The sequence below is a fragment of the Xiphias gladius genome, chromosome 5 (genome assembly GCF_016859285.1).
Source record: "Xiphias gladius isolate SHS-SW01 ecotype Sanya breed wild chromosome 5, ASM1685928v1, whole genome shotgun sequence".
In the NCBI taxonomy this organism is placed as follows: Eukaryota; Metazoa; Chordata; class Actinopteri; order Istiophoriformes; family Xiphiidae; genus Xiphias; species Xiphias gladius.
Window position 1 is genome coordinate 9,589,993 of NC_053404.1, and position 15,167 is coordinate 9,605,159.

The following is a 15,167-nucleotide window of genomic DNA, read 5'->3' on the forward strand; positions in this document are numbered from 1 at the left end:
GGTGAAAGATGGAGCAGGTTTCTTCATTAGAAGAGGTCTTGGTTTAATAAATGCTTCAGTTTTAGAGGCTGTTTAGGTGGACAGCTGCTAGGCACATAAATTTGCGTCTTTCAACTTTTGGAGTCTATACAAGTAGTAATATTTAAACAGTTTATGAAATGGACGACAACCGTATTTATTCACACAATTAACATTTACATAATATTTATTTAGACATTAATGTGAGCTCAATTAAATCTTTAAATTTATCATTTTCTGTCACAAAGCACTTATCTTCCTGGTACATTATCGACGGATCCTTTGTGGACACAATCACATTTCTTGAGTCAGTCATTCCACTGTTGTTCATGGAAGTGATTTCTTGCCCACACATGCATTCATGATTTATTTTCAAGTAATTTCCCAAATTCAGATTGCACATTACACAAAGATCTTAATCCCTGGCTACGACAGACGTCAGCGCCCTCCTTACGTCCTGCAGCTCCCTGACGGGGAAGCATATGATGTCATCACGCATCGTTTCCAAACAATGCTCAGGAAAAAGCCACGTTGACGATCCAGACTGAAGTGTAGTCATCAATTGCAGGCAGAAGAAAGCAGGATTTTGTTTGTTAGACGCTCCGGTTCCTTCTCCCTTCAGACTCCAGATCGGAGCCGAGATGTCATCACCGCCGAAGGAGAAAGTCGAAACCAAAGGAGGACACCCCCCTGCAGGTAAAGCTCTCTGGGTTTTTGAAAGCTTAAAATAAACCATAAGGCCTTTATTTCTACAGTGACTCAAAGCAAAAATCGCATGATGATGATTAATACCTATGCAGTCGCTAAACTGGCAGATGCAGCGACTCACAACGTATTAGCAAGTAAGACTGCATACAGTGTAATCTGCCATAATTGTCAATTTCTTACATTTCCTTACTTCCTGATTGGCGTGAGATCTTGCAACATGAGCAAACATGGTGATATTGTACTGATTGGTAATCATCAAAGCCTTATTTAAAGGTTTTAGTTACAATATTGCGGCTAATGGTTACTGAATGGCGGTGACGTGGAGGTCAACGGCTCCAGTCTTGTGGATGTAGGCTGGAAAAAAACAGATAAGGTGTAGCCTACGTGGACATGAGTTGTGTGGCAGGGCACTGGGCCACAGCAGCTGCAGGACTGATAGCACAGTAAGATAACAAATGCCCCTCGCACCCAACTTGTGATTAGTGGGAGGCCCAAGCACACAGAGACTGCTGTGTGTCAGTCTTTTAACAAACAAGCAGGTAGGTTACTGTAGATGTGTGAACACTGGCGACCACTGACATTGTCATTTCTACAAACAGTCTCTCTGCAGTGAGGTCAGATGTCAAGGTCAGCGACAGGACAGCTGTCCTGCAGCTGCTAAGAATTCAATATAATGCTCAAGGACCGTTATGGCAGGATGGCTGCTTGCCAGCAGTTTTGTTTTAACACTAAACCGTGGTCTTTCACTCGAGGGACAGCCTTAAAACTCAGCATGCCAACCTGCTATGCAACTTAAAAATATGACTTTAAATTTAATAAATATAGAGAAATGTATGTTAATCATAAAGTTGTAGTCCCTAAATGTTACATTGGCAGGAGAGTACAGAGTATTATTTTCTATTTAACTCTCCAAATACAATATGGCTTTAGTGTTTTAAGTGTTTTATATCAGTATTTGGGATCTTTGTATTTCCTAATTGCTTTAAATTGCTGCTTTTACATTCATTTGTGAGCTCTTGAAGCAATTGTCTTAATTCATCTAGTACATCCAGTAATCAGTGTGTGTATTTGTGTTCTTCTGTTCTTCTCTGTGTGTGTGTGTGTGTGTGTGTGTGTGTGTGTGTGTGTGTGTGTGTGTGTGTGTGTTTGTTTCAGTGAAGGCAGGAGGTATGAGAATAGTGCAAAAGCACCAGCCAGTTACTGCCTCAGAACCAACCCAGAAAGATGACAATGAGGAGTATGTCAGCAGCAGGTAACACACCACATAGTCTTGGAGGGATGACTGAATGGGTTTACTGGTCACAGGTCACAGGCACAGGGCCCCAGAGCCTCTGTTTGAAGTTGACTTTTTTTTTTGTTATTAAATGACTACAAAGATACACAAAAATACACAAAGAGACTCAAACTGACAGCAAAAAGACAACTTAAAAGAGATGCAAAACAATCGCAGAGAGAAAAAAGCAACCACAAATACAGTCAAAATGGCTACATAGAGATGCAAAAGGATATCAAAGAGATGTAAAATTACTATAAAGAGAAACAAAACAACTGCAAAAAGATGCAAAATGACCACAAAGAGACAAAACGATTGCAAAGAAATGCAAAATGTTTACAAAGAGACACAAAACAACTTCAACAGCCCATTGAGCAGTTGCTGTTGTTTGCTATAAGAAGCGTTGGTTTGCATGTTTGTTCTGTTTCCATATTAGCGTGTTTGGCTTTTGTTGCTTAAATGCATTGTTTGTACTGAGCTCATTCTGTTCTGTGATGGAGGTGGTGCAAGTTGTTGCTTATCTTTTAGTGTAAATGTGTGTGTCTGTGTCTGTGTCTGCCTGCTGTTATGCCTACATATGTCTTCTCAATATTCACGAAGATCCATCAGCTATGTGCGTAATAGTACAGGTGGCATATTCACACCACATATCAGTTTGTGTGTGTGTTAATGAGAGGTGATAAATGAGAACTGAAAAACAGTGCACAGCAGTGAACGGGGTTCAAGAACATTGCCGGTCATGAAATTTTCTCTGCACGTACTCACACATGCAACATACATGCAACCTTGCACATACATTAAATTATATTGCATGTTCTTCATCACATTGCTTGTTGTTTGAGTATTTCTGTGTAATTCAAAGCAGGAAATGTAAGCTTATAAATCACAATGAGTAATTTCTCTCTGCTCCCCTTTCCTTTCTGCCAAGATGTGTGGCAGCAATAGACAGAGCATTTAAGTGAAAAGTGAGGTCAAGTAGATAACAGAAGGACAAAAACAACATGCAAGCTTGGCTTGTGCTCCTCAGAGGTAAAGCTCTGCTATAGAAAGACAGAACACTCCAGACTATAAGAGAAACACTTAAGACTGTCGTTCATCTCAGAAGAATACACTGATCAGTGTGTCACTGCCATTTCAGCCTGTGGAATATACACTTCCTCTTTTTGTTGCATTGCTTCACAGGATACGGAGTCATACTGTTCATCAGGAGAATCACTTTGGGGCTAAAACTACCCATTATCTTCATTATTTATTGATCTTATTCTGATTATTTCTCAAAAAATCAATGCATTGTTTGTCACAAAATTGTGAAAAAAAAATTTCCATCATCGTTTCTAGAGCCCAAGGTGGTGTCTTGTTTTGTCCCACCAGCAGTCCAAAACCCCAAAGATATTCAGTTCACAATGATATAGAACAGAGCAAATAAGCATATATTCATATTTAAGAAGCTGGAACTAGGGATGCGTGATAATTTTGCTTAAAATGACTGAATCAGTAATCAGAGTAGTTGCCAATTAATTTTCTGTTGATCAGCTAAAGGATTAGTCAACTAATTGTTACAGCTCTAAATGAAATAAATACTAAATACTTCAATACTGTGAAGATATTCCAAAGGGCAGAAACTTCATGATAGGCTTTCAGATTTCAAGGAAATAACTCCCTCCTTTTTTTATGATTGTATTATCTCCTTCATTACTTGCATTGCGCTCTTACTAAAACGTTATTATAAGTTACACTCATAGATGAGCTAGTGAAATGCCTGATTTGTAAATTCAGTATAGAATTTTGTGGGTTGAAATTGCTCACTATTTTTGTTTATGTGTAAACTGGCTACTTGTGTCACCAGAGACATACAGGGTTTATTAGTTGCCAGAGTATTTATTTTTCCAAATATTTTCTTTTTAGAGGTTGCAGTCAAAGAAGAGGAATCATCACTTAGGCTGTGAAAATAATTTAAACAAATAGTGCATTTTGATCACTAAGGAAACTCATTTTAAATCCGCTTTTAGCTTGATAAACCCTTCTTGGCCCTGTGTGAATGTAGGTTTACCTTCCTCCTGTGAAATGTTTATCTTTAACTAAAAAATATGTATCAGTGCAGCCAAAAGATGCAGAGTAACAGCTCTCCATTAATAAATGCAATCAGTGAACTCTCTCACTCACATACACTGTGTCTGTCCCTCTCAGGGTCACACTGATGGATGTCTAGCAGGTGGCTTCTGGGTAAATTTCACATTAGTAGCAGCCAGTGAGGCGTTGTAGTCAGGGGAACACTGGCTACATCTATCTAATCTAACTGAGATGGGCAGATGGGGCAAAGAGGGAGAGGTAGGTGGCCAGGATTATAGCGAGGAAGAGAATGAAGGATTATTATGTTATGGGGAGCGAGGGATGCCATGGCGATACATAGATACGAAAGAGGAAAGGCAGTAGTCAGTAAGTGAAGGAGTAATGGAAAAAGGAGCAGGGTGGGGTGAGGGGTGAGATACAGGCAAGAAAGGGAAGCATAAGCCGGAGCAAACTGGTGACCCAGCAGAGGTTTCCTGCCCACTAATTGTCAGGTGAATGTGTTTCTTAAATGCATCAGGAAAAAAATAGACTGGACATTCAGATTAAGTTTCTTCTTTTGTGTAAGAATGTGGTGTTACAGTGAGAGTTGAAGAAGCTGGAGCATGAAGAAGGAAGAGATAACAAAGGAGCTAAAGAGATTAACATATGGTTGTTTCATTACTCAACATGTTGCTTATTTAAGTGAATATATGGTTTATGAGCTGCTCACACATCATTTGAATGAGACTATCAGCTAAATGTGTAAATACTCAGGTACTAGTATACTATTTAGGTACTATATTCGGTTGCACTGTCACCTCTCCTACATATTTTGGTGAGAGGTGGATATGTTCCAAAGGCTGAGAAAAAGAGCAAGTGGTACTGTGTGTATGCTTGACTAAATCACAGCACACATACATTGTATATAGGAACTGTGGTGAAATGTGCAATAAGCTGACAGCTCATGATAAAAAGTTAAGGGGGGGGGGCGAGCAGAAGAAGAGGAGGAGGGAAATCAGGCAACAGGCAATAGTTTCTAAGGCAACCACCACCTCGCCACGACAACAAACTTCCTTCCCTGCTGATGCAGAGAGAGATCGGAGGGGTAGTGGTAATGGTGGTTTTAAAGCAACCACCACCTCAACATGGCAACAAACTTCCTTCCCTGCTAACGAAGAGAGAGGTGGGTGGGGTAGTGGTAATGGTGGTTTTAAAGCTAAATACAAAGAAGGAAAAACCATATAAATGCATTAATGCAAATTTGACTCTCTGAGTTATTACTTCAAATTTGCATTCTGTATCTCCCTCTCTCTTTTTGTCCCTTGTTCTCCTTATCCTTTCCTGCAACTTTTTTCCTCTCCTGGAACAAAGCAATCTCCTCTCCAGGATTCCTTACAGCTCTCTATTGCCCCCTGTAGGCTTCATTTGACTCCATATGCAGCCACCCTCTTTCGAATCACACCAATCTACAGCAGAGATCTGTCACTTTTTGTTTGTCTCTCTGTGTGTCCTTTTCGAGGCATCTCTTTCAATTTTACCATAGAGTTAGAAAAGATGAAAAAAGGTGTCAGTATTATGGTCTTATGGCAAATGCTTTTGTGTTGTATCTTGATTAAAGTATCGGGGCCTGTAGTACTGTAGTTTTGTTAATCCTTGATTAAAATCGTAAACTGAGTGTCTGTTGTCTGTTTATTAAGTGTGACTTAAACCTGTCGGGCCCGTCTGTAATGTATCAACGTATTTAACTGAGAGTCAGGTGAAAAGCTTACACCCCTGTCTTGCTTTATGTCTGACTTTTTAAAATAAAAAGGTTTTTTATACTTTTGAAGGAGTAGGATGCTTGTTAGCTGTCTGTCTCTCTGACAGGCTTACACCCTCACTAGTGTCTGTCTATCTAGACTTGTCTTATCTATCCTCTGTCTCTCTGGCTTCAAGGCCTTAAGGCCCAATCCCAGGCAAAATTTGATACTAACATGCTTCAAATGCAATAGTGACATTTTCCTTCATCCTTGGTTTTGTTTTATACCTCCCCTTCCTTTGCAGTAAATATTTCAGGATTTATCTTCAGATTGCATAATGGGGATAGACATTCAAAAGAAAAAAGAGACATGTGACAGCCCAGCGTGGAGTGGATACCAGCCCACACTGTCTCAGTATGTGAATACATATCCAACTGAGCGTGTCTATTCACCTACCCGACTGTGTCTCACCTCACTGTAGCTTAAATTAAAATTGAAACAGCAGCTATTGCACATATGTGCTGCTTAACTCTGTGGTATGGTGTAAAAGACAAGTATAAATAAATATCTAGAACATGTAAAGTTGTCATAAAGATAATTTACCCATGAAGCATGTCGTTCAAAAAAAGTGTCTACATTTGTAGAAAAACAGCTTGACTGGGCATTGTCATTCAACATCGAGTGGTAGCAGCTGAATGTTAAAAAGCTAATTTACAACTACAGGGGCCTGTGAGAATGAATGATGAAATCTGGGACCCTGTAATGCTAGCATGCCATTTTTCAGTCAACTGTCAGGTGTGTAATGAAACCAGATACTTCTACTATGCAGCATGGCACTCCACCAGATGTGTTTAAGGTGTAAGTTTGTCTGACAGGTTTTTGCATATGAACATATGTATTGAATCTCCTGTTAGTATTTTTCACAGTTTTCTTGATTTGGCACTTGTCACATGCTGATTTATTCTCCATTTGTTCATTCATAAATTATTTAAAACTCAATTTTCAAGCAAAATGTTAGCTGAAAGCTAGCAAGACCACCTCACATCTAGCAGAGCAGTCATTTGAATGAGGAATAATTGTGGCGCAAATATGCTATAGTTTAGTTGAATTGCTAATAGAAAACCTTTCAACCCCACATTTCAATAAGTGGCTAGTGAGGAATAATCAGTGAAATTCAACATATCCCAGAATTAATTTAATAGCACGGTAAATATTCTCATTGAGATAAGTAGCAGAAGGCATTGCCAATATGTTGATGGCAGAAATGGAGATTAGTCAGATGTGTTGAGAATCCGTACCTGTTAATTGACCGTGATTAAAACGTTGTTTATGGATCCTAAAATACTGAAAAGTAAGTAGGAGATGTTTCAGATGTTATTGAATCCAAAGTGCTTAGATTCTGAACTGCTGAGGTTGCAGTTTCTTGTCTATGTGAGAAACTTTTAATCTTTTCAACATATTTAGGTCGTTAATGAGGTAAGATATAAGTTGGAATTGCTTGCTGCTATAGATAATGTCTATGAATGGAATTTTGACGGTGGCTACCACAACTGTATTCTTTTGCCGAGGGTGACGACGCCATTAAACTAGACGGCGCTCGTTTGTCATGTCAAGGTCAGTACTTACCTTCCTTCATTCCTCCTCCTCATCTTTTTCTATGCCTCCATCCCTTCCTCTATGTCTGAGTGCTCGCCTCCCTCTCTCCCCCATCCTTTTCTCCTATCCTCTAACAGTCTATTATTATATAGGTATTTTGCTCCCGTGTCCTCGCTGCTCTCTCACCTCCCCTTGCCACTCTTCCCCCTCCTCTGTATGCTCTGATCTGCCTTTACCACTTGTTTCCCATCTTTCTTCCACTTCTTTTTCCTCTCCTGTTCTCCTCCATCCCTTTCTTTGTCATCATCTTCCTCTATTACTCTCTTTTCCAGCTTTCTCCCACCACCCCCCTCTCTCCCCCGCTCTACGCTTCACATGCTTTCCATCCAAAAGCTTTGATCCCCAGTGTTTGGCTCGGATTAATGGGAGCTATTTAAGCTGCTGGCAGGTCCATTTTGTGTGTGTCTGTGTCTGTGTCTGTGTGTCTGTGTGTTGCCCGAGAGAGTAAGACTGTGGGTGTTATGTGTTGTGACAGCTTAGGATGTTTATGTTTTGGCATTGTGTAACTTTTGGGGGTTTCGATAGCCAGATGGTCAGACTTTTTTAAATGTTGCCATATTGTATATAGAGCTCTACCCTTGCCGTGCACAGTATATGATTAAATTACACACAATCCCCACAGAGTAAAGCCCAAGGCACACACTCTGCTTACTGTCTTCCATATTGTTATGATAATTTATATTTTTTATTCTTTCTTTTTCTCTATCTCTCTTTCTTCCTTTTAGTCCACCAAAGGCCCCCGTGATTGTGTCTGGAGTGGTTACAAAGGTAAGGCACACACAAATACACCACCAGTAGTGTTGAAATAAGAATTATAAAATTGTTTATATCTGGCACATGAAGTCTAAAGGGAGAGGTAGAAGCTCAGTGCTGAGATAAAACAAAAGAACAGTTTTAAAAGAAGAAAAGGCTAAAAGGAGAAGGGTTAGGATCAGTGATCAGAAATCTAATTAAAAATATTGCTGTGAGTTTTATTGCAAAATGACAATCGGTGTTGTCCACGCCAGAATTGGTTTGAAACAGAAAAAAATCATGAAGCTCTATATGCCATTTATACTTACAGTTCATTTTATCCTTATATTTTGATTTTTCAAAAAATTTTCATAATCGTAGCCCAGAAATTAGATGAAAAAGAGAGAAAATATAAAAATATACCTCTTGACTAAAAAAATGTCTTATTATATACCGTGTGATGTCCACACTCCAAAAAAATGCATTTAAGTTATTTCCCTTATATTAAATTACGTGCAGTATATTATGTATTATGTTTAATCTCTCACAAAACCACAACTGCATTTTGCAACATCAAAAATGACCATAGAGTTACTGTAAATTAGCACCTTTCTGACACAGCCTAATCAAAAATTGAACATTAAAAGCTTCACATAAGCCAGTTGGCCATTATTTCAAAATGCTGGATTACATTATATGGTACAGGTATTGCTTTAACTGCATCGAACGCCATGTTTTTGTGTTTTGGTAGGTTTATCAGCCTTGACCTGCTACTTGAAAGTGTTCCAAAGTCCTTGGTAGCCATGTTAGTTCAATTCTTTTTGACTGTATGTCTTAGATTTTGTGTGTGTGTCTGTGTCTGTGTCTATGTCTGTGTTTGTGTCTGTGTCTGTCTGTTTGTATGTGTGTGGGTGGTGAAAAAGTGTACTTGACTCCCTGAATGGCACTGTTCCCTGCTTTGTGTGTCTGTGTGTGTCAGACCAGGAAGATTGTTTGCAGAAGATTGCGGAGATATCAGCAAGGTGACAGGCATCCCATCTATCCCCTGATCCCCCTCTAGCCTTCCCATTTGCCCCCTGTCACTGCCATCAAATCCAAAGGCAAGCACTGCCCAAAGCCTCAAAAAAGCCTTTTAGGAGCTACTAAGTGAAACACTTGTGTTTGTATGTCTGTTTGTGGAGTTTGTGGTCTGATGGGATTTTTTTAAATGAAAAAATAAGATATTTCTTGGATATGTATTTTCTGTCTTTCCTCTCTCTTTCAATGGTAGAATGGCTTCTAAACCGCTTCCATCTAATAAACACTACTTTATCTAAGGAAGCGAAGGTGGGCATCTAAGATTATACTAACTTAACTAAATGCTATAATGGAAGAGAATTACAGGTAGGTAAGGTAATAAACATGTATCTTCCTCATATCCAGAAATGCTTTTTTGGTTCAGACTTCATTCGGGATCAGATGTCACCAGAAATTCCTACTTTGTGTTCACAGAATTATCCTCATGTCAGCAAGACATCAGCTTCCAAAAAAAAGAGTCTGTGACAGGATATCAAAGGAAGAAAAAAAAAATGTTTTGTTGGTTTTTGCATTGCACACAGACAGTTGTACTACTTCTTGGATTTTATGAGTATATTGATCAAAATGTCAGCCTTCAATTTTTTCAAGCAAGAGAGAAAATGAAAATAATGAGTGAAACATTTTCACTTCAGAATAAATTTGAGCCATGTTGACCTAAAAATAGTATTTCTCTGCTTTCTAAGATTTCTTCCATTTTAACATGTATTAATTGAAATATTTTTTATATATTTAAAGAAAATATAGGTTTTAAAAGAGTAGAAAATATCACATTAAATCTCCAGTTAGACAGTTTAGCAGTGTACTGAAATAGTGAAAAAGAAATAGGAAACATCCCTAACCAATCACCATGACTCTTTTCACAGTTTACTGCAGTAATAGAGTTAATTTGTTACATTCCCTCCGATACCTCTGCTTCAGTGGAATGGAGACAGAGAGAAGCTTTGAGCTTCAGAAGGGAGACAAAGTGCAATTTTAGGTCAGATCCATTCACATCCCATGCTGTTAACTGTGGAATTTGCTTTAAATGAAAGAAACAAACACACACGCACTCACATTCACACACACTGTAGATGTTTTGTGCCCACCTACACGCATACACAGACGTGCAGAAAAACTAGTGTACCGACACACATACAGAACAAAACTAACACACACATACAGAGAGGATTAGTGTCAAGCAAGGATGGGCTGAGTGAGTAAAGTTCAGCAAAAGGCTCAGAGACACGGGCAATGTGTGTTTCCATATGCGTGTGTTTTTAGAGGGTGGATTAAATTGGTCATAAATTGGACATCCTAAAAATTCAGAATATGAAGGAACCATGTGTTTGGTTATTATATTTATGCTGGAGTAGTAACATTCATATGTGGCAAAATCTGGACAGAGGAGACAGAATCGGAAAAACACCAATTTAACTAAATACTTAAGTCCAGTATTGTAGATGAAATAATTAAAACCGTGAATAGTAATCTACTTAATCATGCGTGCTGCAAAGTAATGTGTGTTTAACATGTGCTTTTAATAAATACTGCCTTAAAGCAGCTGGCAGTGCTACAGCTATATATTTCAATCATCCACTTGAACTAATGTTCCTTCCCCAAAATGGGGTCAGTATGAAGAAGGCAAGAGAGAAAAGTGTAGTATGAAAAAACAGGTATGTTAAGGTGAGAACCAAAAGCAGTCTGACACAAACCAGTGAAGAACGGGAGTAAGGAACAGGTATATGAAAGGAAATAAAATGAAACATTGAGGAGGAAGAAAGAAAAGATAACTGGCAGATAAAGATAAAAAAGAGAAAGAAGGAAAGATAGATATGAAAGAGGGAAGGAATTGAGCCATAATTGTAGAAAGTCGCTGATTAAAATTCTGCATTCCTCTGTGAATAATCAAATTCCTGCTGTGATCCAATTTAGAGGCAAGGCTGTTTATGGGCATTTTTCTTAGAATAAGAGATTGAGGTTGCAGGGCAGATGAGTGCCCCACGCTGTACCCTTCACACACTTTTGAGATTTCCTCATTGTTATTATGATTATCAGAGGCAAAGGATTTAAATATAAGGCATAAAGTGAATATACTGTACGCATGCATAGACACATTATATTACATACACACTTTCACACAAACCACTACTGGGATAGTTCTAAGAAATGATATATATGAAAACTTTCCAGTATCTAACTTCGATGATGAGCCTCTTAATGGTAACAACCACATCACAATTCTACTGTATTGTTGTAATAGCTGGTTGAATATTTAATGTACTGTATGTTGTTACAGTGGGAGGTTTGTAACAGATAAGATGCAGCAAAGCTTGTGGGTGGTGTCATCTGAATATTGAATTTCAGTCATGATTTTCACAGAATTTCACAGATTTCACAGACTTATTAACTCCAAAAGTTATTTAGTCTTGTTTGACACTTAAGCATTTAATTCTGGCCATCAAAAATAAAAACTCCATCAGATCTCAGCATTTTTTACAGTCCCTTTTAGCATGTTATGGAGTCATTTCAAATTTCAAATTTGCAAAAATCATTTTGGCAGCAATTCTTGTTTGGCAGGCACACAATGCATGAAATAATTTTAAGGCTAGGACTGTAAGCTTTAGTTTCTAAGCCTTTGTGCAAATCCAAAGCATTGAATGCAGTTCATTCCTGTGCTCTAATGTCCTGTTGACTGAATTTGTTCTGTTCAGGGGGATAAGGACTTCACCCCAGCAGCTGCCCAAGTGGCCCACCAGAAGCCCCAGCCTTGTGTCCCTAAGCTGCCCCCTGCCCAGCACATCAACCAACACATCCACCAGCCCCGCAAGTGAGTCAGGCAGCATGCTACAATGGCTACGGAAACTCCACCAGCCGGCCTTCCCAATGGAACACATAGGATGAAGATGTTTCCTCTAAGCACAGATCTCCTCTAAATAATCAGAGTAATTTTGACGCCTGTTGCATTACATGCTACAAGGAATTTGATAGCAACCTAATGCTATTGCAGCCGTTGTAGAAGTCCCACTTATTACACCTTAGCTGCATTAGTTCTGTAATTTTGGGTCCTCTCCGTAAAATGGATTGCTTTTACAGTTGTATTGTCTTAACATGGTATACATTGGCACAGGGTCTTCTAAAATGGCTATCTTTCTTGGATTAACTAACCGAGAAATTGATCTTAGATCTGAGTCTCTGGGCGGAACTCCCACTCCACCGAGCTGACCAATACCACATCACCGCAGCCAGCCATTCACAGCAACCTTTCAGTCAGGCCAATTAACCAACCAGTCACCTCACAGTGATGAGCCCAGGCTCCAGCCTTCTACCTATGATCTTCACAGACCAAAAGAACCAATCAACAAAATTGGACACCAGTTGTACATTATCACCACAAACCAAAACAAACACAGAAAGCATCTTCTAAATTGCAGGAATCAGTTCGATGTCTAGAGAAGAAACTGGACATTTTCAGTTTTATAGATGCCCTATAAGGAGAACAAATGAAATGCAAAACATTACCAATTTCTCTGTAATGACGGCTGTTATTACCCAAGTAGCTACTTGATGAATGTCGTTTATGTCATGACTCCAGATAGCCACCTACAGTTATAACAGAAGTTATTATTGCTTTTTGGCCATAGCAAAACCTTCTAAGTTTTTGCTACTTCTATGTCAAAGTTCTTACCTTTATTTAATAGAGAAGAGCCTTACTCTTCCCTGATCTGCTCTCCTAGCAATGTTAACTAATTTTAAATGCAAACTCGACCTGCCTGTAAATGTTTTCCAGCAGTGCCACATTTCTTAGATTTCAAAATGTTTTGTCTCATTTGACTCACATGCATTCACATTTTATCTGCTACACACCAGAGTCCACTGGAATGAAAATGCAGGCAAAAATGTAATACAGTCTAAAGAAAGCTATTTACTGTGAAGGAGTTGCAAAATGCTTTGTGTTTACATTAACATTAACAAACATTACAAGGGAGTAGTATGCTTTATTAAAAGCTGAACAAATTATTGCAGAAAAGAGCAGTTCAGAATAGTGAGGCTCAATTGTAAGATGAAGGTATAAACATTAACCCATTAGGAGTAGAGCACAAGTGCAAAAATGGCAATTTCTGCATTCCATAGAAAAGTGTTTGAACAAATATGTCAACTGTGTGCAATACATTCAATTTCTACAAGCCAGGGTATCTGCAGATGTGGCTATTGGCATATCAGAAATCTGTATCAGCCCCAGAAATCCAGGTCAGCATTTCCATAGAAATGATACATATCAACACACACAAACACACACCACCCTTTTCCTTAATCACCTGTCCCCTTACACTCACATGTCATTTGTTGCAACAGTAATGTTCAGGTTTCCAGGAAAGAAAGAAAGAAATTTACCTTGCCAAGAATGAATGATCTCCTGTGTTAATTTAATTAAGTTTAAAAGAGTTTTTTTTTTTTTTTCAGTTCTTTTTTTCATAAGTAAATTGTTCAAATTGTAAAATTCTTAATCATTGACTGGACTTAGGTATTAGGTGTGGTTGTCATAGTAAATAAAGGTATAGACTATCTTGAAAATCCCTTTTCAAGCTTGTCTTTATTTGAGTGAAATGAGGGATGACTGGATAGAAATCTTGTTGTCTTGAGGCTCAGTTGAAACATTTGTCAGAAAAAAGATTTTTAGCTCAGTAATCGATAAGGTGAATGATATAGCTCTATTAGTTTGTAACCTTTGAAGACAAAATGTTTTTTAAAAAGTTTAAACTAGTCCTGCTCACCTAGAGTATTTGAGCATCCCATGGTGAATAAGCACCCTGGGGGATTAAGGCTCAGCTGGTGTTTTGAAATAAAAGAGAAGCATCTCTGCATCTCTCAGAAGAGCTATCTGCTGTTTTTCTCTTCAACACTCACACACACAAACACACACACACACACACAGTGCACCAGGTGTTGCATGAAATCCAGGAATAGAATGAGAGTGTCACACAGCTAAAATTGTATCATACTGCCCTGCTAAGGAATCAGTGTTTATATGACTACGAATTCCACAACGAAGATGGTAAGATGGATTAAGATGTTTTCTTAAATACTCAGAATTTCGGCTAGGAATAAACTTCATTGCTAATCTAGCTAGTACACATTATGTCAGTATTTTGCACGTGACACTGACACTGCAAAGATTAGTTCACTTATAACTATGATCACCCATACAGGAGAAGCTGCTAGTCATGGTGCTGCATAAAAAAACCTATTAAAATTAATTCAACTGTGTTTGCCTATTTAAATTTACCTTATAAATTAAAATGGTCTATTAAATATCAAATAACAGGTTTGTGGATTTACTTTTTGTTATGTTAGTACATCATTTATGAAGTCTGTAGAGAAAAACAACTTTGTTTTAGCTGGTAGACCCACTCATTGGTTAGTGGTTGGTTCTGGTCAGTACTGGTGCCCAGTAACAACAAACATCTTCCCATGAGCAAGGCACTTCCCTGTATGTGGGTATATTTTGGATGGATATAGAAAAAGGCCAGCTTCTAGTAACCATGTGTTGGCAGGCAAAGGAGGTTATTTATCTATGTAAGTAAAACCAAAACGTGATTTAATAGCTTGTTTTCTAACACCATAGAAATAGTCAAAGTTATGGCACTTTGCCTTCAGCACTAAGTCATTCTTATTTAGAAACACTTTATTACATTAGCCTTGAGTATACACCACCTGCTGTCGGCCATGTGGACCTTAGGAAGATTAACACTGGCTTCAACTAGTTAAGAATAAAAACCCACCATGTCTCAGTGTACTCAGTCAGTGGGTAGCAGCAGGAGGAAAATATATTTCAGTCAAGTGAGGGCCATTTTAGATGTGCTCACGGTCATGTTGATAAGGCAGCAAGGCTAAAAGGACAAAGTTACAAAGACATTTTTTGGTAGTTTTACCAAAAC

The 15,167-nt window shown here is 38.5% G+C and overlaps 1 protein-coding gene across 2 annotated transcripts; it reads left to right on the forward strand.

Annotated features, from left to right (window-relative positions):
• Positions 1–272: 272 nt before the first annotated feature.
• Positions 273–14,534, forward strand: LOC120789710 (death-associated protein). 2 transcript variants are annotated; one of them, XM_040126632.1, is made up of 4 exons: positions 273–714; positions 1,882–1,978; positions 8,169–8,211; positions 9,155–9,660. In XM_040126632.1, the coding sequence occupies exons 1-4, from the start codon at positions 660–662 to the stop codon at positions 9,233–9,235; spliced, it is 276 nt and encodes a 91-aa protein (XP_039982566.1). In that variant the 5' UTR covers positions 273–659; the 3' UTR covers positions 9,236–9,660. The 2 variants fall into 2 exon arrangements, with proteins under 2 accessions (XP_039982566.1, XP_039982565.1); XM_040126631.1 differs by lacking the exon at positions 9,155–9,660 and adding an exon at positions 11,943–14,534 and having other exon boundaries at positions 281–714.
• The last annotated feature ends 633 nt before the right edge of the window (positions 14,535–15,167 follow it).